Raw genomic sequence first — 26,248 nt, 5'->3', positions numbered from 1 at the left:
AAGCAATATATCATATTTATGTTTGCTGTCTACTTCCTGTTTCATTTATGTTACTGACGGTCTCTATGAAGAAGATCCATTACTAAGAACTTAAGGTTGTAGAAGGACACTCGTCCAAGGGAAAATAGTAGAAGAGCTAGAAAATTTGGTCTTCTCTGTTATAGCTGTACGTTTACATCAAGACAAAAGCATGCCTAATTACCATCATAGTTTGCATTATGAGAAAGACTAAATTACCATCAAATATGCAGACCCCAGTGTATATCTACGTACTCATTTCAGTGTTCGCAGACGATACGCCAACTTGGTCCTTGTGAACACTGAGTTCCACCAAAACCCAGTAAAGCTTCAAGGTTTAGTTTCAATGCATCCATTCTTCTCTGTTCACTATGATGATGTGCCAACCTTACAAACATAATACCTTTCAATGCAAGTGACTTTAGCTTGAAAACCATGTTTCCTGCAGACAAATATATAACATATCAATCTAATAACAATCAATCCAGTTTTCAATTTGATCCTCGCCTTTGCGTAAAAATATAAAAAGAATATTTTCTTCAGACCAGGATCCATTCAGTAGTTCATTCTATTACTGCTTCTATTCTGAATGGAGTTGTATCCCTGCACTTCTTCCAACAATCTTGGAACTGTATGGCCTTGCATGTCAACTATCTTAGAAGGCAAGTAACACCACCAGATAAATTCTGAGAGTTTTATTACGTTGCAAATATCTATTTTATCTGTCATAATCTCATCGATGAATCTTCGATATACAAAACTTCAAGGGAATATACTGGGAGAAGCAAGAGCATTACAGGGAGTATTGTACACACAAGGCATTTCCAAATAGCTACCGAACAAGAGATCTCACAATATAAAGAAATGACATGATTAGCGATAGAAAAAGAAGCAAAACAAGATTTGATCAACTGGAATGGATGTGTTAATGCTGACACTGGAAAATCGCCAAAAATCATAGCGCCCAGCAGCACAACTAAATGATATTTTTGCTGTAGAATTTAAAGCTATTTGGGTCTCTGAGTGAGCGTGAACTCCCGAGAGAGAAACTAATCTGGAATCCCTATATGAACTTGGAGAATATTTCATGCTAGCTAGAACATACTCTTCAAAGATATGCAACCTCAATTAGAAAGATGCATGCAGCCAATAGATAGAACAACCTCTTCATAGCAAAAGCAGTCCATTCGAACTAAAACGTGGATCTAGTGCACGAGGCTCTAGCTATAGTATGGTCTGTGGAGGTTTAATGTATGCAAATATACCTTTGTAAGCAAGGAAATTGTTTCCTTGACTTGAACCCTTTACAAAGGGCAATCTTACCGATTACCATATAACTCAAATGTGAAGAAGTCTTGCTGTCAAACGTAAAACTGCTATTGTTTGCAGCAGATATTTGTACATATTGTATATGAAGCATCATATTACTCGGTGACATAGATAACCAAACTATGACCTAAGTTTAGTAAGTTAAATAGACAAAACAGAAAGAGAGAGCAAAGAACATCTTGCCATGTTATGGAGTTAAACAAACTCCTGTGCTATTTCATTCCCTGCGACACGATAAAATGGAGATCTGATAACTATCCATCCACTTACCTTTCTTTATCCCTTAACCAAGCAGATCAAAAACACTCCAAGATTCACAAACAGAGTTTTGGCCTTCGAACTTGGAAATCCTGAGGAGGGAGAGAACAAAGAAAAGAAGAGGTTACTACAAATCTGGAAGAAGAGGGTCAACAAATTTTAGCAGATCCATTATCCTCAGAACTTTGGCATGTAAACTAACCAGCTTAAATGAAAAAGAAGTGAACATTAATAAATGTATACATATTGAAATCAAACTAGGATCTGTGTTTATATAAATGGGTGTTCTATTAGCCAATTCTATGATAAAGTTTCTCCCATATCCTAAGTTTTGGCAATTTTGACAACTTATTAAGCAAGATCTAAAACCATTAGGTATACGACCATCGATATCATAATAATAATATCGAAAAATCTTTGTAAATGCATTCAGATAAGAGCATGAGGAAGACAACCAACCTTAGTCGAATTTTGAGCACTGTTCAAAATCAGATGCCTCGTCAGAATCAGAGAGTGGCAGGAGAGAGCTTGTTCCAAGCATGTGCCCATTCAGACATACATAACACTCAACACTATCATCATATGCACCCAACCTGATGCAAGCGCTCCTTGGTATCATCTTTGCCTGCATCATGTTCCACAATTTTGCCTTGCAATATGGACACGCCTCTGTGGAGTGGAGTTTGGCCTGCCTTTCGATCAGCATCTTTCTAACCTTCGAAGCAGAAAATGACTTGAACACACCGCGGAAGAATCCTACATCGCCATCATCACCTTGATCTAGATGTTCACAAGGGTCACACACATACAAGACATCTGTCCTGCACTGCGGAATAAGAAAGCTCTTTCCTGAAGTCCTCGAAAACCTAGTCCTGTGCACAAAGTGACCTGGGACACAAGTGATATTAAAGAGGCCCCTCTGGCTGCAACCTGAACAATAGATGAGAAGCTTTCCGAGTGCTTTCCAGTTTCCATCGACACTATGACTTCCACATGACTGCAAATCCAGCATCATTTTCGGGGCCCTTGTTCGACAGAACTCTTTCCACAATATCCGTTTGGCAATCTCATCAAACCATTTGCAAACACACGACATTAGCGCAATCAATCTAGGATTCCAGTTCAGATGCTCAAAAACAAGAAAGATGGCATCCTCGCTCAGGTGACCTTTGATGCATACGCAAGCAGCCGAATGGGTGCATCGATATTGCTTTGGTACCAACATTTTGCCAACAATCCACAACGAATTACACAGTCGTGCCTCGATACCTCTCCAGCAAACAAGTGCTCACTGATCGAATAACCTGCTCATCTTCTGCAAGTAAAAAATCACTGTTCCATGAGTAACTTCCTCACTCTCATCTAAAAAAACACACATGATCTTCTTTCAAAGGTTCACTCGTTTTACAAACAAGCAATGCTTGATACAAAGTCCACATCAACGAATACATGTTAGGAACAAGTGCAAATATGTAGATTATACCAAAATAGTAGCACATGGAATTACTAATGTTGCAATTGCATCTCCTGATCGATTCCAAGTTTGCATTTTACTTAGCATGAGCAATGTTTCTGTTCAGTTGGATGGCTTCATAGCATACCATAAAACTAATGCACATGATACTGGAAATGTTCGACAAAAGCTTCCACTACTTCATGCGGATCTATACCTAAAAACCCATGCATTTATTCAGATGATGCAAGAAAAAACCATCGCATGGACTCGATTCTTCAATCCGGCCTCTGCTACAGAAATAAGGTTCAAATTCTTCTCCACCGATCAACATTGACGTAACCTTTTCCCCAGGTTTTCTTGTCCGATCCAGAGCATCTAAACTTCCGATCGGTTCAAGCCCCCAGTTTCTTCTCCAAATGACCCTACAATTCCTTGATCCGAACAGTTCCCAAAATGCATGCAGTCCATTCCCATCCCACCCATGATTTCCAGTCCCGGATCGAGAGAGATCGACCAAATGAGGGGGGGAAGAGCCGATCAATCACAACACTCTCAAAAATTAGGAAAAAGAAATCAAAAATCATACTTTTTTTCAGGAGAATCATGCATAAAACCAAAAAAAAATCTCTCACCTGAAGCATCAAACCGCTTCCCGCTCCTCCCTACTCCGAGCACAAGTGACTGAGAAGAGAAAACCCTCTCGTTTACCCCTCGGTCACAGTCGAGGAAGAGCTCAGAAGAGGGGCGATCTCGTCTCAGAGCGCCTAGCGACGACGGAAGAGCAGTGGGCTAAAAAGAGAGCCGCTCACATAGCGCGGAATCACAGAAACACCATCGGATCCATGGACAAGTTCGTCCAAACTTTGTCCTTTTCCGGGGGCAGTTTCGTCCGACAGGCGAATCCGACACCGTCCAGTTGTCCTTCCGTGAGGAGAGACGACAGCAGGAAACTACGGCAAGAGAGAGAAGAGGAAGCAGATATTGCTTAGCAGCGTCGGCTGTGCTCGCATATTTAATTCAGACCGCTCGGCTCAGACCAACCGCACCACACGATTGATTGATACCGCGAATGATAAGAGAACAATTCTGTCACGCAAACGGCGGACACACCATTGGATTGGATGATCGAAGCCGCACCACATACGGTGGAGCATTTCGTTCCTCTAAGATGAGACCATTCCATCAAATCGAATTGAAAGGGGAGGATGATTCATCTAAAATGGGCAATCACCAGAAATCTGCACAAGATTTTGCTGACTTCAATGAGTGTAAGCTTCTTATTAGCTTTTAATATCGATTTACTACGAAATCTGGTAATAGGCCACTTTTTTATCCATCTTTCACTGCCCAAAAGATCCCTTGAATTTTAGCTAATTCAGCAATTCATGGATTTCTCCAAAATTGCAGATATCACAGGTTTTATTTTCCTTTAGTTTTCGATCCTGTAATCTCTGTATCTATGAAGCATAACAAAGGTGAAATCTAATAGAATAGAGACCTGCTAATGATCGAGAAACACTTTCTTTTTTTTTTTGGGATTGGAATGATGGATTTATCACACCACTAATTCATTGAAAGAAGGAAAATACATGACAAGAACAGTACCAAAAAAAGAAAGAGGCGCTCATGATCGGAGTATACAATCATAAATATAGAAGAAATAGAAGAAAAATCCAGTCGATCTACCTTCATAACGAGAGTTGATTGTATGTTACAAATTACAACATCGTTGGAAGCAAACACACAGGCTAAAATCATCATCCAGAATATATATACCACAGAGGGTAGAGGATGAGATGTCAATGCTTCTTCAGGAAGCCCTGAGCCATCTTCATGTAGTCCTCCAACCCGCCGCCGCCTTCAGCATGGGCCTCGCCGCCGGAGTGAGTCGAAGAAGAATGCGCCGCCGCAGCCGAGGATGAATGGGCGGAGTGGGACGAGTGGTACTGATGGAGATAACTCTCGGCTTGCTCCACGTACTTCCCCAGCTTCCCGTCCTCCAGCTTCGCGTAATGGGATGCGGCGCCGAGCAAGTCGGCGGCGGCTCCGGCCGCCACCGTCTTATCGACCTTGTCGGTCTCGTGGCGGAGGGCAGAGCTGGCTGCGTCGGCCACCACTTTGGCACTGGAGAGGAGATGCGATGGATTTGGCTGATGCCTGTGGCTCTGCGCGCTGCGTTCTCCACTGGCAGGATGATCGGAATCCATAGGAAGGTGCTTCGGATCAAAGATCGATTGGGTTTCCGTGAGATTTGCCGGCCTTGAATGGAACTAATGATAACAAAAGGGAAAGATTGCAGCTAAGGACAGAGATATAAGAATCCAAGGGGAATGGAAGCGGAGTTCTGAAGCCACCAAATAGAGAGGATAAGGGAGAGATGGCCACTATGTAGTAGTTGTTGACTATGTGGTTGTCAATTGGGTGATGACTCTTCTTCCAATACAAATATCCTATCCTCCATAGTTTGTGTGGTTGGCATCGGATGAGATGATTCACGAAGCTTCGTTTCTAAGCGTGAACAGCGTGGGCTATTTCTGTCCGTACACACACGTTACTGAGGGAAAGGTGAGATGTGAGGCCACGCGCGGGAGTGTGAGAGATTGGTGGTAAAGGACATACTGTTACGGTCTTTTTCTCTCCGTTCCTATCTTCGCCTGCAGTGATACATATAGAAAGAGATAAAATATATCTAAAATAACTATAATATCAAAATTAACATATATATATATATAATCTTATATAAATAATAATAAATTTTAAATTAAGGATATTTAAATAATCTTAATTATATTAATTTTCTCAATCAAATGTATATATTTCTCTTTACCAGTAAGATTTATTTCTTTGATATGATCAGTCAAACTTAAACTAACATCTTAAGGCTTGTGTTGTTGAACTATAATAATGGAACAAAATTTTCCAATCACATGAATTTTATTTGCCTTGATTTGTTATATATATATATATATATATAAAGATTATCCAAGGACTGAATTCCATTAGGATGTGATGCGGTGATTAGAATGAATTCAAGTGGAGCATAAGAGAGTATATATTTCTCTTCTTCTCCTCACAAGGATGTGATGTTCCGACTTCTATTCCCATCTCAATTTGAAGTCTTTGTTTTCTTAAGTTGGGTTTCTTTAGCATTTTTAAGGATTAGTGATTGATAATCACGATGGCCAACTTGATTTGATTTGAGTTTGATCTATGCAAGGAATTCTAAAAATATATAGTATTTTGATCTTCTACGATGATATTTTCATGTATAGCCTCTCCGATAATAAGTCAAACTCTATATGTAAGATTGGAAAATGATGAGAAAAACGAAAGAATGCTCATGTGAATATTTTACGATTAGTCTCGTAATCGTATGTGGTTAGAGAAAATTTTCTATGTAACATAAATAATTAAATTTTGTTGACATAACTGAACTATGGCATATCCAGAGCTCCGAATTGAGATGAATATTCCTAATATAAGTGACGAAAAAAGAAGACATTCTTAATGATTTTTACTAATGATAAAGAGTTTGACATACAAATAATTCAACACCTTATTTTATCTCGTTAGATACCTTATCAATTCAACACATCAGTATCAACTTCGCATCAACTCAAAGTGGTAGCGTCATCTTGATACATCAACCACGACTCTCTCACCAAATCAACATAAACATAATCATAATACTTAATGATTCAATAGATATCGAAATGATCGAGTAATTTCTCACTTAACATCGATGATTATCAAAGCTCATTATAAAAAAATCTCGATATGTTTCTAAGATTCTCTCCAACGATTTAAATATATTATAATTTTTTTATTTCGAATCTCTACATAGTTTTTTATTATATGCGATATTATCAGACTCGTTCTTCTGCTATCAATCTTTCTGATAAGTTCAGATACTGAACTTAAATTAGCTTTGCTCGGAACCCATACGTGTTAGACAGCGACAACACAAGACCTAACTTCTGTCTTCCGGGCTGCTTAGTCTTGAACTTGAAACCATAGGGGGGCAGTCGTAGAGTGAAAAGTACGGGCACAGTGCAGTGGTTGACGGGAAGATAATTGATCGATCCACAACGATCATGACCGTCATTTCCTCGAGTATCTATCGTGATGGACGCGTCGGCCGGGATCCGTTCATCCATCTCCCACAGCGGATTTCCGGTGAAACGTAGTGGAGAACTGCTTGTAGGAGATCCAGAATCTGTCAGCATTGACAGAACACGTGCGTCATCCAATAATATGTTTTTGAACGTCCTTTCGCATTAATCATCGTACGGATTCGTGGTAAATATCCCAACCGCTGTTTCTTCACTCCCTGACGCGTGGCCCCACCAGTGTACCTCGCATTCGCAGCCGCCGCCAACTAACGTGTACAGAGTTCCCATAATACCCTCCAACGTTGTCGGTTTTCGGGCATACGGCATGGAGGGATAAGGGTAAATATGGTAATTTAACGTGGCAACTATGGGGGTTTTATCTTTCCCATTTTTAGCTCGCATTCATATTTAACTGCAATAATCGAGTGAGAGAGCGCTATTCGATACGAATGTGATGGCGGAGAACGGGAGCTGCGATAGCAGCTGCGGCGTCGTCGTTGTTCCAGAAGCGGGGGCGGGGGTGCCGCCGCGGCCCACCGTAAGCCTCCCTCCCTGCCCCTCCCTCGAGAGCCTCTTCCAAGGCGGCGGCAGCGGCTGGGGCGCGTGGGAGGCGAGCCCTGGCCCGCTGACGCTGGTGTCGAGCTTCTTCGCTGAGGACTCCGAGTCGGAGTGCCGATCCTTCACCCAGCTTCTCGCTGGCGCGATGAATTCTCCGGTGGCGGCGGCGGCGGTGAGGATGACAGCGGGCTCCGCGGGGGAGCAGGGGAAGGATGCGGAGAAGCGCTTCAGCGGTGACGAAGCGGAGAGTGGTAGTGGGTTTGTCCGGTCGGGGCAGAATCGACCGCCGAGCCTGGCTATTAGCCAGCCGCAGGTGTTCGCCGTGCCGCCCGGGTTGAGCCCTGCCAGCTTGCTCGACTTTCCTGCCTTCTTTTCACCCGGCCAGGTATGTGATTCCCTAAAAATCTGATCTTGAGATGCGAATTTGTTGCCGCTCTTGTTTCGACAGAGAAGAAAGGTTCGGATGCCCTAAGCATTTCGGATGGCACTTAGTGATATGTCTCGAGTTCATCGTTCAACTTGTTTGTTCCTTTTTATTTTCAATCGGCATTATGATGATTGTGGTTACTCAAAATGCTTGCAAACTAAAGATTTCAAATCTATTAATGGTACATAAATTGAATGATTTAATCTCAACTTCTTGTATAGATCAGGACTAAAATCTATATTCAGGACAGATCTCATCAGAGCACGTTCCTTCAATTTGATGGTGAGCTATGGATACAACCAATTTGCTAATTGGAGTATATAAATGCATTTGCCTACTGCTTGATAAAGAATAGTGGTAGTTTGGCACTCGAATAGGTGCAAACAAATTTTAGAACAGCTGGCCACCATGGATCTTTAGAGTAGTGTTTATGTAAGATGTAGCGAATATGTGATCATTACTGAGGTGTTTGATCGAGGCATCGAGACTGCATTATTCAAGACAATACTTATTCAAGAAGCAATTTGGTTGTTTAGGTTTGAAACTTATTAACCATCTCAAGTAATTAGTTTTTGGTGTTTCTCAAAGCAAAATTGATCGAGGAAGATAACAAGAAAACCATTTCTTCCATGATCCAAGTGCCTTTTGTAGCTTTCAGCAGACATATACCTTCTTGCTTCAACAGAGAAACTTTTTGAGTAGATTAATGTTTTGATAGGGTGAAACTGACAAATAAGGAGCTTGTTGCGGGAATTATGGCTTTCTTATTGGTTCTACAAAGTTAATATTTCTTTGGTTCTAATTAATATTTTAAAAAGAATATGTAACAAACGAGTAAGAAGGGAATAGTCATCTCTAGAGCACAAGTAGAATGGTGCATATGGACCTTGAAAGCTACTTAGCTTTGCTTTGTTCGAGACCATGTAACGGTGTATGTACTTTACAAAGGCATTTCTCCCTTGTTCTAACAGTATAGTATTATGTTAATTTTGGCAAATTAATGCATTTTGAACATCCAACACCAATCTGTGATAGCAGTAATGGGAAAGAAGTTTAAAGATGCTAAATTGGTTATAGCCTAGAAGCCAATATATTGTTTAAAATACATACTTGGGTTGTTTCTTATGTTCCGTTCCGGTGATCTAAGAAGGCAAGATCTGGCATCTTGTCTTTTCAACCTGAAAACTTAACTATTTCTCAGAGCAAATAACTTGGAACTGCTAGAGCAAACAATTTTATGACTTGATGACTTCAAATGGAAACCTGAGAAATTTATGCTAGTCTTGACCTTTGGAGGCATTAGACTGTTGATATCTCATGATGGTCTTTGTCACTGGACTTCTGTATGTAATTTTCTTTCAGAATCACTACTAGCACCTGAGCAGACATTATATTTGTTATCTTCTTCTTGTATCAGTTTCTGAATCAAGTAATGCTCGTCTATGAAACATTTTATTTTTTGTAAATCCATCAGTTGTTTTTTACTGGGATCCATGTAGGGAAATTTTGCAATGTCCCACCAAAAAGCCCTCGCTCAAGTCACAGCCCAGGCTGCAGAGTCTCCTTTTAGATTGCTGAATCAGACACAACTCCCATCACCTTCCCTAGCATCAACGGCAACCACCTCGTCACAGCAACCGATCCAGGAGATTCCTACCCTTAAACCAAGTTATATTGCAGTAGAATCTGCACAAGGTTCCCAATCTGATAAAAAATCTCAGCCTCATACCACCATTGTAGATAAATCTGCTCAGGATGGCTACAGTTGGCGGAAGTATGGTCAGAAGGTCGTGAAAGGGAGTAATTATCCTAGGAGCTACTACAAATGCACTCATCCAAAATGTCCAGTTAAGAAAAAGGTAGAACGTTCCGTAGATGGTCAAGTAACCGAGATAATCTACAAGGGCCAACATAATCATCAACGTCCTACACCAAATAAACGCACCAAAGTAGATAGTAATTTGCCCTGTGGACTGGATGAGACGAATGGGGACCATGGCAATCTTGAACCAGGCTTTCTGGGTTGTCATGGGAATTTCAGAAAACTGAACAACATAACTGCTGCTCCAGAATCTAATTATGGGACACTTGAACAAGTATCTGGGTCAAGTGACACTGAAGAAGCGGCCGCAATTAGGATAGACGATGGAGATGACAATGAGCATGATGCCAAAAGAAGGTATGTGTGAGTTCCATACTAGAATTATTGTGGTCCTATTCTTGAGCTTGTGATATTATCTTTGGTTGATCTGCAGGAACATAGCAGCATCTTCTCAAAGGACATTGACTGAGCCTAGGATCATTGTGCAGACAACAAGTGAGGTTGATCTTTTGGATGATGGCTATAGATGGCGCAAATATGGGCAAAAAACAGTGAAAGGGAATCCTCATCCGAGGTAATATTTTTTCAGTATAAATTTATGATGTGTTCTAACTACAATGATATGCTTTACATGTATACCGGATGTATATTTTGGTGTTATTTTGAAATATGTCTTTAAATCTTGCATAGAGATTGCATATAAGTGCTTGCAGAAAATTTCCAGGTTATTCGAGCATTTTGGATGGTTATAAAATTTTCCGCTGTATTAGTGGATCCTTACGAGTGTCTTACAAACTAAAAAAAAAAAAAAAAAAAAATTCAGAGAAGCACTAAGCTGCCAAAAGACAGACCTGGAAGATATCATTGATTTAGTCATACTGTAAATCTCGTCCCTCCCTGCGTCTATCGGGTAAGTCTCGACAAGCTCCCAGAAGTCTTAGGTTATCCGTGGGTGAAAATATAAACTTCAAAAGAGGATTGATTGATAAAGATTGCAGCCCAATGTGAAAGACATGCTGAGCAGGGAGCATGAGTAGTGCATACAGCCTTGGCTTTGCAAGCGAATAGGCTAAAATTGCTACTTAGCCTGATGAATATCAACTACTGGATTTGTTTAAATTGTTTTTTTGTGTTTCCGACTATCGATCATGATTGCCCCTCATGCATGGACTATTTCTGTGATCTCTATCATTAAACAAGTAGCTACCTGCATCAAAATATTTGACATTGAGCATTTTCAAAGTGACCTGATGCTTATGATCACAATGCAGGAGCTATTATAAGTGCACTTATGCAGGATGCCGTGTCAGGAAACATATCGAGAGATCTCCAACAGATCCCGAGTCTGTAATAACGTCATACGAGGGAAAACATAACCATGATGTTCCAGCTGCTAGAAATAGCAGCCATAGCAGAGTGACTGCTGTTTCCCTTACATCTGCAGACATCAAAGCCTACGATCAAACCCCAGTTGCACTTCTCCAATTAAAAGAAGAACATCAAGTCACCTAGATCCTTTAAGGTTCTGCTGTTTTGATCTTCGAGTGAGTACTGGAGCAAAGCTGGGCTTGAAAATGAGTTCTTATAGCCCATAGTTTTTTGTTGTTATGTGCTATTTATGTATTTGCATGTATCCATTGATGATTATTGTTCATTTGTAATGTTCCTTTTCACTCCTTATGCCATTGACGCTCACTGTTGTTGTTGTTGTATATTATTTGTACAACATCAAGTGACACAAATGGTTGTTTATATGTTTTCCTCTTATGTCCAAAATTTGGCAGTGCAAATTTGGGTTAGCTTCTGCATTATCTTTGTTACTATTTTTTTAGCTAATTAAAATTAATAGTTATTATTGGTTTTAGAAAGAAAGTTTTGTTTTATTTCATCTGATCAGTACTCTCTTACAAATAAAGAAAATCTGAAACACATATTTAACTATATTTATTGAAACATTCGGATTGATTAGTATATTATTGCACGAGTAATAGGTCTCATCCTTGTGTCGGTATTAGATTCGATGTAATATTTTTTATTATATTAATAAAAAAATATTTAAAAAAATAAAAAGATGAAAAAATTATTAAATTTTGATAAAAAAAAAACAAAAAAAATACATTAAAAAAGGAAGAAAGGATGTAAAATTATTATATTTTGATATAAAAAATAAAAAAAATTGTTTAATTTAACAGCATAAAATAATATTATATTTGTTAATTTAGCTGATAATAATCTTGTCAGATCTTACTAGTATATAAATTTAAATAAAACACGAGGGATAATAATAAAAGAAACAAAGAGAGGTTCAGTCCGTGCCTTAAGATTCGCAACTCCCATATCTCGCCGTCATGAGGACTATTTGATCTTTTCAGAGGGAAAAAAAATCCAAAGAAAATATCTGCCATTCGTTTCTTGCACTACGAATCGAGCGAGGAGCAAATTACCATATCCTCACCTTGCCCATCTAAGCTGTGCAGCGGCGATGGACGTCCCCGACGAAACGTCGCCGTTCCCCATCGGCAGCAGTGAGGGAGCCGCCGCGCCGGCGGCGGCGGACGCGTGGGAGGCGGTGGCGCAGCTCCCGGCAGAGGAGCACGGGAGGGGGTGGGAGATTGTAGCGACCGACGCCTCCACCCATGACGACTGTTCCATCTTCCCCCCTACCCTCCACGAGGGGCTCTACCTCCGCCACGACTCACTCCCAGTCCTAGCCCCTCCCATACCTCCCCAAGAACAGGTTAGGGTCGTCGAGGTGCCGTCATCTTGGCCCATGAGGTACGAAGAGGTGGGAGAGATGCGACCTACGCGATGGGGGCCGCTCTCGGATTCCGCTAGGCGGTTGATCGGGTCGGGGATTGAGGTGATCCGTGCAAAAATCTCACTTTGTAAAGGAGGAGGATTAGGTCTTTCGACCGGAAGGGGGGTTTGGTCGTTCATGGCAGTGGCCGGATTCGTGGGCGCTTTGATGTATATGAAACGGAGGCACCGGCGGGAGAAGGAGTTGCTTCTTCTCCTACTTTCAGAGAAGGATCAGGTAAATTTCGTTCCCCCATTTTCGTGCAGTCCATCATTTCTTTGCTAATAATTAAGCATATTGTCAATCTTTGTTATGATTGCATATAGTTTCCTCCGTTGGTATAGGGATGCTACGAATAGCTTGAATTGGTGCATATGTAAATCGTGTCATCATCCATGATGATGCGTCGTCTTTGCTTATCCAAAATTGAAACAGATATCTTAGATTAAAGAGGCTTCTGGTCTTCGTGATGCCGTAAAAATCCTCTCTTCCTACCCAACAACAATCTCTTGGTTCAGTACGGGGTGGCTAGCTAAGAGAGTCCAATGTGATACGTCCTCCTCGATCTGCTAATTGCATGGACAGAACGGTGAGGTTCTATTGCAGATCCCTTGCAAGATAGAACACAACTAAGTGTTTGTCAAAGTTATCTCTGGTGGAAGCTTTTCCAATACTAAAATCAAGCAAGTGACCAACAGATATAGAGTGCTTAAGCAATACTAGGAACAAAAGCTAGAAATTTGTGTATCTTCTTTGGCTGAGGGGTTTATAGTTGGCACTGTATGTTTAATTGTGGAGACAAAACTCCACCCGTCCGTTGTCTGTGCACGCCTCCTGCTCCCATGATCAAGATAAGCCCCATTGAGCATAAGACTGTGATGAGGCTAAAGGGAAAAAAAAAATATACATCCAGCTACTCGGTAATCCTCAGTCAGTCAAGGTCTAGGCAAATACACAAGTTCTTAGATCTAGTCCCTGCCCGGGTTGGGCCAAAATTCTTGAACTCATGATTGGCTCATATCTGCATCATCAATTTTGGTTGAATTCTAGCTGTATAGTTATAAATCTGTGGAAATTCTCTATCAATTCAACACATCAATCTCGGCCAATTTTAGCCAATTTCAGAACCTCAAGGAAGAAAAAGAAGAGGAGAGTAGGAGGAGAAGTAAAAGAAAAGGGAGCTTAAGATAGAAGGAAGACAAGATGTGACCATGAATGTAAAATAAATGAGACACTACCACAGTTTTTTTCCACAACTATATCATTTATCATCTACAACTATTAGTATAATATCCATGTCCACCATCATGTAAGCTAGAGAGAGAATATAGGGAGAGGAAAATGAAGGATAAGGAGTAACCTGTAATCTCTAAGCACATAGGAAAATTATTACAGAGAATGGAAAAGTCGTAGGATTTTGACTTAAGCCCCATTTTTTTTTATCTAATCTATACTTGCATGGTGATTAGAGAAACAAAGTGTGACTTATAGTAATATTTTAAGTTACAAATTGATAAATTTTGGATTTTTAGTATGACTATTTGATATGTTAATATTTTATTATTATTATTCATTTTCTAGGATACATAAAATAGTTATTAGTAATAAATGATAGTAAGTATTTCTAATGAATTGTTCTATGTTATTTTCTATAGTGTTTTTATCTTTTATATTTTGGTTTCATTTTTTGAAAAAGATTAATATCTTTTAGAATATGATAATTAATAATCTTTTTTTTGTTATCTCGTATTTTATTCTATGTTTTAAAAAAAAATTATTTTCATTTTTTAGTAATTGTCTCATCTGATTCTAATCCCACTGATCGGATCACATATATCATGCTGATCCTCTTAATATCATCCTTAGCTGATCTCAATTCCAATGCTGATTCTTCAAACTGTAATTGTAACAAACAAATTGCATATTCAAAGTTTCAAACATGACAAGAAGCTTTGTTCGTTTCTAGTAACTTTGGTAGAGTTAATTCTCAGTGCAAATGATAACCTCAATTGGCATTTGTCTAGAGGTCATTTAGTGTATGTATAAAATCATGCTCATGGTGCTGAGAAATCTGATTTTGCAAACCTGGAATTGAAATGCATGTATAATGATTAGGCTTTGAGGTTGATTTTGCAGTCATTTTCTTGATTATCTGCATCTTTAATAATGCCTTGATAGAACAATATTAATTGGTGGTATCGTCTTTGAAGTTTAATATCTGTGTAGTATCTTGGCCAAAGCTTTGACAACAATAACTACTTCAAAATCACATGAAGTCCTTGAGAAACAATTTTTGTGTCTAGTGGATTAGAAGATGTTTCTATGTACTAATGGCTTTCTGTAATTGCCACAATCAAGTAGCTAAAGTTATAGTGTAAAGTAAATTTCAGCATAGACGAGCTATAAATGACTAAATGTTTTGTTACAAACCGAAGGGCTGTATTGCTTTCCTTAGGATTAAAAGTGAAGCAAATCGATATATTAAGCTGATTCTGTTTGTGAAATTTTTTGGGTTTAAGATTGTAAATGAAAAATTAATGAGATAATGAGGTACGTATTTACATAAAATAATTGCTTGTGTGGCAAATAGCCAACTGCAGAATTATGAGTCACGTATCTAGTGAGGTCACTGGTCTAGTCTTTGAGGAACCTGTAATTGTATTTGGCAGAATCACCATATGGCAAGATTGGCCGACCCTTACTCTCGGGTGATACTCCTATCAGGTTAATGCTTGTTTATGCATTAGAGATGCTCCTAATCGTCATGTACAAATAAGTAAAAGAAAGAAAAGCTCACGGAAGTTAAATGAGCCATGATCAATCATCTGGGGATCCTCTTTGGTACCTGATGCTTGTGGATTGCAGAAGCATTGGCAGATTATTTACTTAGTAAAAGGTTGAGCCTTTCCCTTTTGTGTGGTTGTGCTTGTTTTTGCTACTATGAACAAGATGATGAGATGTTTCACTCTGCGCTGAAAGGGTGTATGTTCTTTCTCATTTTACAGAGGATACGGGAGTTGTTGAATCAAATTGCTCTGATGAATCATATCATAGCTGCGGGTTACCGAATACCTGTTACGAAGCGTACATGAAATCTTTATGGCTGTTGGATGAAAATGTGATGCTTGCTGTTGCATTATGTTTGTCTCCTGATGGTAGTCAATTTCTCTCTGATGTGTTAAGGACTGTGGCTTCACATCATTGGTGTACAAACCTGAGGGGTAATTATTTTTCTAAAGCTGTTACGAATCAATAAGAAATATAGTTACCAGAGTTTGGCGTCAGCTTAAAAATATCATCTTTCTTATGTTTATGGTTTGGTGAACTGTTCATCAATTCTTTCATGCCCTGATGGATATATGTGAGTCCTCAATGATCTCACATTATTAGATACAAGCTGTAGATGGTGACTTCTTGATCTGTGTCATCAAAAGGAATGAAGGGTATCTGTAGTCTTTTCCCAGGTTCTTCCAAAAAGAAAAACTGGTGAAATAATACGAGTAGATACAGAGCCTTGCAATATCTCCCTTGCAGATCTAAATTTTCGCAAGAGTTTAGGTTAGTGACGAAGATGGGATTTAAGTCAGGACCTTTTAATAAACTGTCTTACATCTTCAATATCAATTGTATTATTGAAATGAAAACAACAGCAAACAGATCAAATATCCAAATATGCTCTAATGTAGTTTTACAAGGGTGATAAGTTACCACCATAGGAGAAGTAACCTAAGGCTGAAGTCAAGCCCACGAAGACACCCGTTCAACGGTCGAAGCTTCCTCGCCGGCGGCGTCCTCGACAGCGGGTGTGGGTGGTGCAGGCGAGGTCCTCGACCTGACGGACTCGATCATGGGCTTGCGTTCCCATGGTTCGTTTCGTTTATGCTGATTAATCTTGGTTCGTGTGTTGGATACCATGTCATGGCCAATATGAGAATCCGGTTGTGGATTCCTGCGTTCTTCCTCTTCCGTCGAACCATCTCAATACCCTATATTCCGAGTCTCAGGACATGCACTTGGGAAACAAAAGGCACAACTCCTCAGTCCCTGTCTTTGTCGCGGCCTTTTCTGAGATGGCTTTTACCCGAGGCAAAGGTGAGCAGCCAGCGTTGGGTTCTCCCATGTGTCTCGTGCCTCGCGTCACAGGGGAGGCAGCATCTTAAAACCTGGGAAGCTCTAATGGCAAGAAGGCCACTCCCAACAACTTTAAGGGTACTTGAGAGAGTCTTGTCTTTTGGTCTGTGCGAAGCTGCTCATTGCATGCGTGACCCTGTAATCATGCATAACCTAACAACATCCGATTCCTACGTTCTTCCTGTTCTGCTGAACCATCTTATCCTCCGTGCTGATGTAGAGTATATATACGTTTAAGATCGAATACGGCCACGACACTTGCATACTGAGAAGCAAGGTGCATAAAGATGATGGTCGTGAAGAAGAAGAAGAAGAAGAAGAATACAAGTGCGTAAGATCAAACTTTTAAATGTCTGTCACCGTCACAAGTGGTCAGAGAAAAATGAAAGCACAGTCTTCCACCATGTGAGTTATAAGTCCTCCCCTTCTCTCTCTAAGAAGGAAACATGAAGCTTCGTGCTTGTGAGACAGATGGGTCGATCTTGGAGTGGAAGCACAGAATCTCTTTAGCAGATAAAGAGAAATAAATATAAAAGATAGGGAACTTTCCTCATGATGAGACCTAAAGGCTAGAGCAACACAGACTGATCCCTGCAAACCGTGAACTCAGTCTTGCTCATTTCAAGCAGATCGTCTTCCGGCAAGATTCTGATGAGACACAGGTTTTCAAATGATCCGAAACCATCATGCCTCAACTTTACTTTCGGCCTGGGAAATGGCCAGTGCTTGGGCTCACATTTTAAGGTCTTCTGCTTCTTCAGCAGGCAAGCACTGAAATATGTCATCACAGAGACAGTGGGATTCAGCTGGTGACCGAGGAGACTGGCTGGCCCGTGATTGTGGTGGTCAGCGCTTGGGGAGACCAAGTAGCAGATGGCCGGGACCCCCCAGTAAATCCAAATGATTAAACAATCACTACATGACCCATCAGGTCCTTGTGCCCAAGCCATGGATCTGAGGTTGCATTTATGGCGACACACAGGCATGGAGGTGTTGCTTGCATCTACATGCATCACTGTCTCGATGGACCAAGGTCTCAGGCTCTCTGCAGCAGGCCGAGGCTGTGGAGGGGGCATGGTGAGGTACAGTTGTTGAGCTACAGCCCTAGAAAAGCACTCTACGTATGCGTCCTAGATATATTCGAGTCCTATCTTTTATATGTGTACAGGAGTAGGCCCGATGCACTCCATCAGATACAAAGATGCCACGCCCGTTTGAGTCCATTCCATCACAAGTCGAAATGCTACAGTGACATGGAGACGCTTCCGTGAGTTGTCAGCTCTGTCATGCCAAGGTGATGTTAGGAGATGGTTTGGATCATATATCACGCTGGTCTTTCTGTGTGGAATCGTGTTTTGTCAGCTCAGATTTGCCTTGACGGGACGAAATGAAAGCAAAACATTTGACTTTAATTCGTTTACAAGTACCAGAATCTAGCGAGGCCGGCTAACATATCTTGCCGACGCAGAACTCTTGTGCTCCGGCAACTTGGATGGTAGGTGTTCGATCTTTTGCGGTGTAGGTTTCCGAAAGAGATACAGGAACCTAACTTCCATGGAGCTCGCAAGACCGTGCCAAAGTCTCGTAACAGGGACACGTATCTCTATCTCCTGCTGTTAGGTGGCCTCTTGTTCGACACTCACCTGTTTAATTGATAGCCATGAAATGAGTGCAACACCATTAACCTTCTACCAGCTGCTTTCGAGGATGTCGACGACGTGCTTAACGCTACGTGCCGCATCGAGACTACTCACAAAGATGGCTAGCTTGGACGCAGCAAAATAAGAACCAAGAGAAGATTGTTAGGTCCTTTTGTAGATCTTCGTGTTTGCATCGCTTACAGTCGCAATGGCAGCTTCCGCGATGGGACCGTCCCCAGCGTGAACCTTCTATGTAGCTCTCAACATTGTCTTTATTAGGCATTGGCCATCGACACTCCCAACGCATTTCCTGTCGTAGATTATGGGTTGGACATGTGCGATGCCTCAGCTGCTCATCTGTTGATGGTTTTCCCCTTGAATTCGAGTAATCAATTCGCTCATCTCATCTGGAATGGCAGTCCTGGATCGATCCTGCTGTTGTTTTATCCATTTATTATGCTTCTCAGCTGCAGAATCTTCTCAGAAACCCTTCATTTAGTACTAAGAATTCAGTACTAGAAGGGACACCGCCGGCCTTGTAGCCTAAAATGGCATGACCCCAAGAGCCCGTCAACTAGTCACGTTATCTATGCAACTTTCCTTCCTTGCATAGACCACGCACATGAGCCATGCAACAACGGAGTCCAGAGGCGTCGGTGATGTAGCGATCAAGCCCTCACATGCTACCTCATAAGGCGCCGGCGCAGGGCTGCCCCGCCCACCGGCGGGGGGTCACTGTCGCGTCCGCCAGCCTGGGACTCCTCGGCTCGCCACGTGTCCGGGACGACCATAGGTGCCGAGCTGGCGAGCGGCCGACGGGGCCCCGCGTGTCGGGCGATGTCCGGATCCCGACGCGACCACGCGGCCTGCGGTGTCGCGCCGTGGACCTACACGCCCTGACGCGGCTCGTCCGTCCGTTCCGGTGGACCCTCGCCCATCTAACGCAGCAGTTCGCCTATAAAATGCTTGCCCCCCGCCGTGGCCACAGCGCCCTCCATCCCTTGTGTTGAGCTCCCAAGCTTCCTTATCCTCCTCTTGTGCTGCTTGATCATCCACCACTCCTGCTTCCAAATCCATCCACGGTGCTGTAAACGAAGGGTGAAAATGGCCGTGGAGACTGTTGTTCCCGCTAAGGCGAACCCCGCCAAGCTCGGGCCGGCGGCCAACGAGAAGGACGCTGAGAAGCTGCGGTTCATAGAGGAGATGACCACGAACGCTGACGCGGTGCAGGAGAAAGTGCTGGCGGAGATATTGAAGCGCAACGCCGAGACGGAGTACCTCCGGAGGTACGGGCTCGGCGGCGTCACCGACCGTGCCACCTTTAAGGCCAAGGTCCCCGTGGTCACCTACGAGGACCTGCAGCCGGAGATCCAGAGGATCGCTAATGGCGACCGCTCTGCCATCCTCTCCGCCCATCCCATCTCGGAGTTCCTCACCAGGTACAGTTGATCTTTCATCTTTGCTGGTGGTGTAACATAGTGTTTAATGCGTACCAACATGTACGATTGGGATCTTATTTGGCTTTAATTTAAAGCTCCGGGACGTCGGCGGGGGAGAGGAAGCTGATGCCCACCATCAAAGAAGAGCTCGATCGCAGGCAGCTCCTTTACAGCCTTCTTATGCCTGTAATGAACCTGTGAGTATCCGTATTTTGCTTCTCTCCCTTCTCGCTTGAGCATAAATTAGAAGATCGGTACGTCAAATTCGTGAAGAAATATATTTGATAATCTTACTCTTTCGGCAATGGAACAGTTACGTGCCTGGACTGGACAAGGGGAAGGGGCTCTACTTCCTTTTCGTGAAGTCGGAGACAAAGACACCCGGCGGGCTGACGGCGCGGCCGGTGCTGACGAGCTACTACAAGAGTGAGCATTTCAAGAGCCGTCCCTACGACCCGTACAATGTCTACACCAGCCCCACGGCAGCCATCCTCTGCGCCGACGCGTTCCAGAGCATGTACGCGCAGATGCTCTGCGGTCTCCTCCAGCGCCACGACGTACTACGGGTGGGCGCCGTCTTTGCCTCCGGCCTCCTCCGCGCCATCCGCTTCCTCCAGCTCCACTGGCAGGAGCTCTCTCAGGACATCGCGGTCGGGGCGCTCACCGTCAAGATCACCGACCCCTCCGTCCGCGCCGCGGTCTCCGAGCTTCTGAAACCGGACCCGGAGCTTGCCCGGTTGATCGCGGTCGAGTGCTCCAAGGGTGACTGGGCGGGAATCATCACACGTATCTGGCCCAACACCAAGTACCTGGACGTGATCGTGACGGGTGCCATGGCGCAGTACATCCCCACCCTGGAATACTATAGCGGAGGCCTTCCCATGGCGTGCACCATGTACGCGTCCTCGGAGTGCTACTTCGGGCTCAATCTTAAACCCATGTGCGATCCCGCCGAGGTCTCCTATACCATCATGCCTAACATGGCCTACTTCGAGTTCCTCCCGCACGGCGACTGCGGAGACGGCCAAAGCCACCGCCCCGGGAGGGACAAGGCCCAGCTGGTGGACCTGGTGGACGTGGAGGTGGGGAAGGAGTACGAGCTGGTGATCACCACCTACGCCGGGCTTAACCGGTATCGCGTGGGAGACATCCTGCGGGTGAACGGGTTCTACAACGCGGCACCGCAGTTCCGGTTCGTCCGCCGGAAGAACGTGCTACTGAGCATCGAGTCAGACAAGACCGACGAATCGGAGCTGCAAAAGGCGGTCGAAAGCGCGTCGGCGCTGCTCCGGCCGTATTCCGCTAGCGTGGTGGAGTACACGAGCCACGCGGACACGAAAGCCATCCCGGGGCACTACGTCATCTACTGGGAGCTGCTGGCCAAGGACAAGTCGGCCTCGGCGGCAGAGGCCGTGGGTGCGCTGGCTCGGGACGGGGTGATGGAGCGGTGCTGTCTAGCGATGGAGGAGGCTCTGAACTCGGTGTACCGGCAAAGCCGGGTGGCGGACGGCTCCATCGGACCGCTGGAGATACGGGTGGTCCGTGGGGGCACTTTCGAGGAGCTGATGGACTACGCCATATCGAGGGGGGCGTCCATCAACCAGTACAAGGTGCCGCGCTGCGTCAGCTTCCCGCCCATCCTGGAGCTGCTCGACTCCCGCGTCGTCTCCGCCCACTTCAGCCCCGCCCTCCCCAGGTGGTCTCCCCACCGCTCTGGGAACTGAGGAAGACCGGCACCCGCCGACCGGGCGGCCGTGTCGGAACGCGGACGCCCATTTCTCCCTAAAACCCAAAAATAGAGAAAAAAAGGTGAAAGATCACCAGATATTTGACCTTCCCTTAGTCTCGCTATGTTGAGTAACAGTAGAATCTTTTGGCTAATTTAACTCAGCCGAGATGATTTTAGACCTGTGATTATATGTTTAGAACCGTCCAATGACGACTTCATGTAACGAGCTTAGCTTTGTTGGGAATCAATTCTTGTTTCCTTCAACACTCGCTCTTGAAACTGTTGCTCGATTTATATCTCTTCTCGAACAGCTGAAATAATGGTGGTCGGTTCAATTAAGGAACGATGGGGACAGATTCTCCTCATGAAATGAAAAGAAATAGCTAATCCTTGGAATCTTAGATCACATTTACTGCATCCTGTAGAGAATGATGCCGTCCCACGAGGGCAAAGCTAAGTGCTAAGAAGGTGTCTATCGGATAAACTAAGTCAGCTCCCGGGGTTGCACCGATGGCAAAGGACTTGAGAGCGTAGCCATACACATACGAAGGCGATCCTGTCTTCCAATTGGTCAGGATCTCTTAAGCTAAAGGCCGATCCATATTGAAGGTGGGCGGCGGTCGCTGAGATGAACCGAGTCTCACCCATTAAAAATGCCGGATCGATTTGGTTCGCCGCCGGTGCATGTGCACCGAACTGGAGGCCGACCCGTTGACTCGTAAGGTCGGCAGCTTGAGTCGTTCAGTTTGACTCGTTAAGTCGTATTTAATCTTAGTATCTTTTAATTGGTGCTTGAGATGATACGAAAACAAACAATCGAGTCGAATTCGGATATAGATTTGACATCTATCAAGTTAGTGAGATTCGAGATTGCACCGAATTCTAAGATGATGAGAGATGGAAGCTTTTGGATTCTGGGATTCCTGAATCTACTCGAGTGGTGAAATAATACGGGTAGTAATTAGAAGAACATATCGAACGTACATCATGATCGTCAACGTGTCATGACTTGGGGGACACAACAAGCCAAATGTGGGAGTGGAAGTTTCCCGTAGAGTTCTTGAAAGTGCAGATTAGAAGGTGCACATGAAGCTTGGTGGCCATCAATGGTGAATCCTCATATGAGTCAAAAGGAAGGAGAAGACCCAGCACGGTATGCAAGCTGTTGTAGTTAAAGAATGGATGAATCGAGGAGCTGACCAGAGTCCAATAATGGCCGCTTTTCTACTCGTCGTGGCCAATATAAATTGGAACTTCACCACCGTCTCTGCTTGCAGTGCCAAGAAGTTTCCTGTTTCCCTTTTTTTAATATTATTTTTTTATCTTCATGAGAATTTTTATACCGTCATTTTTACGTGTAAAGATATGACTCACTCAACACATCACTCCGAGGAATTTTTTTTTATAATTATAATTATATTTTTATAAAATAATATAATTATTATTAATTAGATTTTAATTCTAGTTTTAGTATTATGATGCAAAAATTATATCGAGGATGTACCTAATACGACTGCTTAAGTCGGGATCATTTAGAAGAAAAAAAATCATTATCAATATAAATAGAAATAAAAAAATTATCATTATCATTAGGAAAAAAATCATAACATATGTTTAAAGCTATCATTATCGATATGAATAGAAAATAATGCAATTAATGAAGAAGATAGGCTAAGGGTTCTGTTGTCAATTCTCGATTGAAGCGGCTTGTCCGTTAAATTACAATAATAACCATTCGAGAACGCATGTTGGATTGTCACCTCGAGCTGACATTTCTGACGAGAAGAGGTGTTCATTGGGTCATCCGTTTTGAGTAGGGCTGCCGATAACCACCGGGAACTCTCCCTCAGAGGAACACACCTCATTCTCCAACGCCAATCCAATGGCATCATCAGCCATGCGATGATATCTTTTACCTAATGGCCACCAACCTCTGATGGGGTAATCATGCCAAACAAATAGACCCAACACCAGTCTTGCATGTCTACGAGGAAGCAATAGAGGCTGGTGGACTCTCTGTCCATCTTTTTTTTCTTGTCTAGCGGATTACTTTTAGGAAGTTGACATACTGAGTTTACGTTATTTTATGTGTGAAATCTCTGTGCTCTTCGCATGACACTCTTTGCGTGAGTAGCGCAGAGATGACAAGCCTTTTACTCTGTCGTTGTTTCTCTGATGTTGCTATGATTGCTGAAGTGGGACAACAGATAATAGTCATCTGTTAATTTGCATGATTTTGATGAACTGTGCGTTGATGCAGTAGACGTAAAACATATGTCATTTCTGTAACTCCTCTATTAGTTTTCGGTTCAGTATTCCTCTTCGTATAGAGAGGATAACAAGTTTGATACGGTCAATTTTTATGTACATAATAATTATAATTATTATTGATCCGACTCAGAGACGAGATTTTTGTGTCGATGGGCAGATCGTATGAAACCTCTTAAAAACCTATCATCAAATATCACACTCCATACTTATAAAAATAAATAAATTGTTATTTCATAGTTCATAAGGTTTTTTTAATCTTTAATTCAAATTTCAGTCTATATAATATTAAATATTTTTAATTAAAATATATATATCGGGTCATAAGTGACGAAAAGGCTTTCTCCGTTCTAAATCTTTTATATATATATATATATATATATATATATTATAAGGTAGTTTATTACTCTAAAAATAAATATAAAATAAACATATATCAACAATCACACATTCATAAGATTCTTTGAAAAATCATAAAATTAAATTTTAATACTCATAATATATATATATATATATATAATTTAATTTAATATAATAATATATTAATTCATTATGAAACTCATGTATCAAAAGGACAAGAATAATCAAAGCAAAATCATGAATCACTCATATGTAATAATAAAATGAATACATATATAATAAAAAATATATATATATCATATACTATCATAACAATCGATGAATAGATATATTCTACATAATGAATTTCGTTCAATAAAAAGAACTTATATTACACTCCTAACAGTGAATAAAATAGTATACCTCATCTAGCTTAGCTAAGTAGAGATGTGTTTATTCCGATTACCAATAGATGAACCATCTAACAGCCTACTAATTCTAAAAGTAAATCATTTTATTTGCTCTCGATAAAGATACATAGTTAATAAAGATAATTCATTTATATTTTTTAAAAAGTAGTATGATAAAATATTATAAGAGATATGCCTAATATATGACTTATATACTATGTTCATTCGTGGCCTCACTATGTGATAGACCCATAATTCCTTTCATTGGTTATATTTTTAATATGTCAATGTACTCACATATACTATATGATAATAATCATATTAATATCATTAATTTAACTAAAAAAAGAGAAAATTACTAATTATTTCTAAATAATAATTAAAATAAATTTTTTAAGTTCATCAAATCATAAAGATATAAGACATTAATCTCTTAATAGTCCTTAATTAACTTGAAGCTAATTAGAATAATCTCTCAAGAGTCCTTAATCAACCTGAACCCTAATTAGAATAACTGAATTGACTTAACCAAACTCAATTCAATCTAACGAAGCTAATCTCAAATTATTATGGAACCAATCTGGAATCATCATAGATTGATCTAATTTAGACTTGATTGAATTCAATTAGGTCAAGTAGGCTTAAGCTTGTCAGGTTAGTTTGGAACCAATTAAACCTATCTGATTTATTCAACTAACAAGCTCAAATCAATAAATAAATAGAAAATTCGATTGTCGCATAATACCAAGACCAAACTGATTCATTTGAAACTTGGACGGATCATGTGCATTACATATGCTTATCTCAGGTAATAGATTAGGTTGACAACGAGTTAGATAGAGGGGCGACGATGTATCTAACATTAGTTGTATATTGGGCGAGTCTAACTATGCGGGATAGGCCGAGTCTCATTCATGAGTTGGGCTGAGCTTTATCATTAAATTAGGTATCGTTTAACTCGTCGATTGAATCGTGTCTAGCAATATGAGTTGGGCATGCCCTATCCATATGAGTCTAGTCGTACTTGGCCATATGAGTTATGCTATACGTGGTTACATAGGTTAGTTCACATATAGCAACATGAGCTATGTTGTATCTGGCCACATAAGTTAGGTCATACCTAATCATATAGGTTAGACTATATTTAGCCACATAAATTGAGTAATACATCGTCACATATGTTGAATCATTCATAACCACATGAGTTGGATCATCCCTAGCCATATAAGTTGGGTCATGCCTAATCATATGGGCTGGACCAGTACTAATTACATGAGCTAGGTTATATATAACTACATGGGTTAAACTATACCTAACAACATATACTGGGTCAGGGCATATTGGCCGGTCTAGTGAATCAACTTAAGTCAAACCATAATTTAACCTCTTTTATTAAATTAAAATTTATTAATTTAAAATATACTTTAAAAATATTATAAAATAATAATTAACCTCAAATCTAATTTTTTTTTTCATAAATTAACTAATTTAGGTTCATGATTCAAAATTTAAAAA

General features: G+C 41.6%; 5 protein-coding genes across 10 annotated transcripts; 3 read left to right on the top strand and 2 right to left on the bottom strand.

Moving 5' to 3' along the window:
• Positions 1-137: 137 nt before the first annotated feature.
• On the bottom strand, positions 138-4,049 carry LOC103980839 (EID1-like F-box protein 2). 4 transcript variants are annotated; one of them, XR_671355.3, is made up of 4 exons: positions 3,694-4,048; positions 2,065-2,920; positions 1,618-1,697; positions 138-460 (listed from the first exon to the last, which is right to left on the bottom strand). XR_671355.3 is itself a non-coding variant. In XM_065147808.1 (4 exons), the coding sequence occupies exon 3, from the start codon at positions 2,828-2,830 to the stop codon at positions 2,066-2,068; it is 765 nt and encodes a 254-aa protein (XP_065003880.1). In that variant the 5' UTR covers positions 2,831-2,920; positions 3,276-3,612; positions 3,694-4,049; the 3' UTR covers positions 1,364-1,697; position 2,065. The 4 variants fall into 4 exon arrangements, 3 of the variants coding, with proteins under 3 accessions (XP_065003880.1, XP_065003881.1, XP_009395632.1); XM_065147808.1 differs by lacking the exon at positions 138-460 and adding an exon at positions 3,276-3,612 and having other exon boundaries at positions 1,364-1,697; positions 3,694-4,049; XM_065147809.1 differs by lacking the exon at positions 138-460 and adding an exon at positions 3,276-3,492 and having other exon boundaries at positions 1,364-1,697; positions 3,694-4,049.
• Positions 4,050-4,722: 673 nt separating this feature from the next.
• Positions 4,723-5,471, bottom strand: LOC135636190 (nodulin-related protein 1-like). Its single transcript, XM_065147810.1, has one exon. The coding sequence runs from the start codon at positions 5,266-5,268 to the stop codon at positions 4,861-4,863; it is 408 nt and encodes a 135-aa protein (XP_065003882.1). The 5' UTR covers positions 5,269-5,471; the 3' UTR covers positions 4,723-4,860.
• Positions 5,472-7,602: 2,131 nt separating this feature from the next.
• On the top strand, positions 7,603-11,747 carry LOC103981587 (probable WRKY transcription factor 4). Its single transcript, XM_009398338.3, has 4 exons — positions 7,603-8,116; positions 9,658-10,337; positions 10,414-10,554; positions 11,252-11,747. Exons 1-4 carry the CDS (start codon positions 7,628-7,630, stop codon positions 11,490-11,492), a joined length of 1,551 nt encoding a protein of 516 aa, XP_009396613.2. The 5' UTR covers positions 7,603-7,627; the 3' UTR covers positions 11,493-11,747.
• A 615-nt stretch (positions 11,748-12,362) lies between these two features.
• Positions 12,363-16,061, top strand: LOC103980837 (uncharacterized). Of its 3 annotated transcripts, none has more exons than XM_065150072.1 (3): positions 12,363-13,014; positions 15,502-15,673; positions 15,783-16,061. In XM_065150072.1, exons 1-2 carry the CDS (start codon positions 12,463-12,465, stop codon positions 15,592-15,594), a joined length of 645 nt encoding a protein of 214 aa, XP_065006144.1. In that variant the 5' UTR covers positions 12,363-12,462; the 3' UTR covers positions 15,595-15,673; positions 15,783-16,061. The 3 variants fall into 3 exon arrangements, with proteins under 3 accessions (XP_065006144.1, XP_065006145.1, XP_009395629.2); XM_065150073.1 differs by having other exon boundaries at positions 12,364-13,014; positions 15,447-15,673; XM_009397354.3 differs by lacking the exon at positions 15,502-15,673 and having other exon boundaries at positions 12,371-13,014.
• A 2,832-nt stretch (positions 16,062-18,893) lies between these two features.
• LOC135635589 (indole-3-acetic acid-amido synthetase GH3.8-like) lies at positions 18,894-21,980 on the top strand. The gene is made up of 3 exons (XM_065146770.1): positions 18,894-19,987; positions 20,083-20,184; positions 20,301-21,980. Exons 1-3 carry the CDS (start codon positions 19,653-19,655, stop codon positions 21,709-21,711), a joined length of 1,848 nt encoding a protein of 615 aa, XP_065002842.1. The 5' UTR covers positions 18,894-19,652; the 3' UTR covers positions 21,712-21,980.
• Positions 21,981-26,248: the final 4,268 nt, after the last annotated feature.

Source organism: Musa acuminata, chromosome BXJ3-4 (assembly GCF_036884655.1).
Source record: "Musa acuminata AAA Group cultivar baxijiao chromosome BXJ3-4, Cavendish_Baxijiao_AAA, whole genome shotgun sequence".
Classification (NCBI taxonomy): Eukaryota; Viridiplantae; Streptophyta; class Magnoliopsida; order Zingiberales; family Musaceae; genus Musa; species Musa acuminata.
The sequence above is the reverse complement of the archived record's forward strand: the minus strand, read 5'-3'. Positions and strand labels throughout refer to the sequence as shown.

What these genes read in the sequence shown, in the direction of transcription:
- LOC135636190 (XM_065147810.1), bottom strand. Translation starts at nt 5,268, where the DNA reads ATGGATTCCGATCATCCTGCCAGTGGAGAACGCAGCGCGCAGAGCCAC.
- LOC103980837 (XM_065150072.1), top strand. Translation starts at nt 12,463, where the DNA reads ATGGACGTCCCCGACGAAACGTCGCCGTTCCCCATCGGCAGCAGTGAG. An exon ending in TACTTTCAGAGAAGGATCAG is followed by an intron (nt 13,015 to 15,501) that starts GTAAATTTCGTT and finishes TACTCCTATCAG; the next exon opens with GTTAATGCTTGTTTATGCAT.
- LOC103980839 (XM_065147808.1), bottom strand. Translation starts at nt 2,830, where the DNA reads ATGTTGGTACCAAAGCAATATCGATGCACCCATTCGGCTGCTTGCGTA.
- LOC103981587 (XM_009398338.3), top strand. Translation starts at nt 7,628, where the DNA reads ATGGCGGAGAACGGGAGCTGCGATAGCAGCTGCGGCGTCGTCGTTGTT. An exon ending in CCTTCTTTTCACCCGGCCAG is followed by an intron (nt 8,117 to 9,657) that starts GTATGTGATTCC and finishes GGATCCATGTAG; the next exon opens with GGAAATTTTGCAATGTCCCA. An exon ending in GAGCATGATGCCAAAAGAAG is followed by an intron (nt 10,338 to 10,413) that starts GTATGTGTGAGT and finishes GTTGATCTGCAG; the next exon opens with GAACATAGCAGCATCTTCTC.
- LOC135635589 (XM_065146770.1), top strand. Translation starts at nt 19,653, where the DNA reads ATGGCCGTGGAGACTGTTGTTCCCGCTAAGGCGAACCCCGCCAAGCTC. An exon ending in ATCTCGGAGTTCCTCACCAG is followed by an intron (nt 19,988 to 20,082) that starts GTACAGTTGATC and finishes TTTAATTTAAAG; the next exon opens with CTCCGGGACGTCGGCGGGGG. An exon ending in CTTATGCCTGTAATGAACCT is followed by an intron (nt 20,185 to 20,300) that starts GTGAGTATCCGT and finishes GCAATGGAACAG; the next exon opens with TTACGTGCCTGGACTGGACA.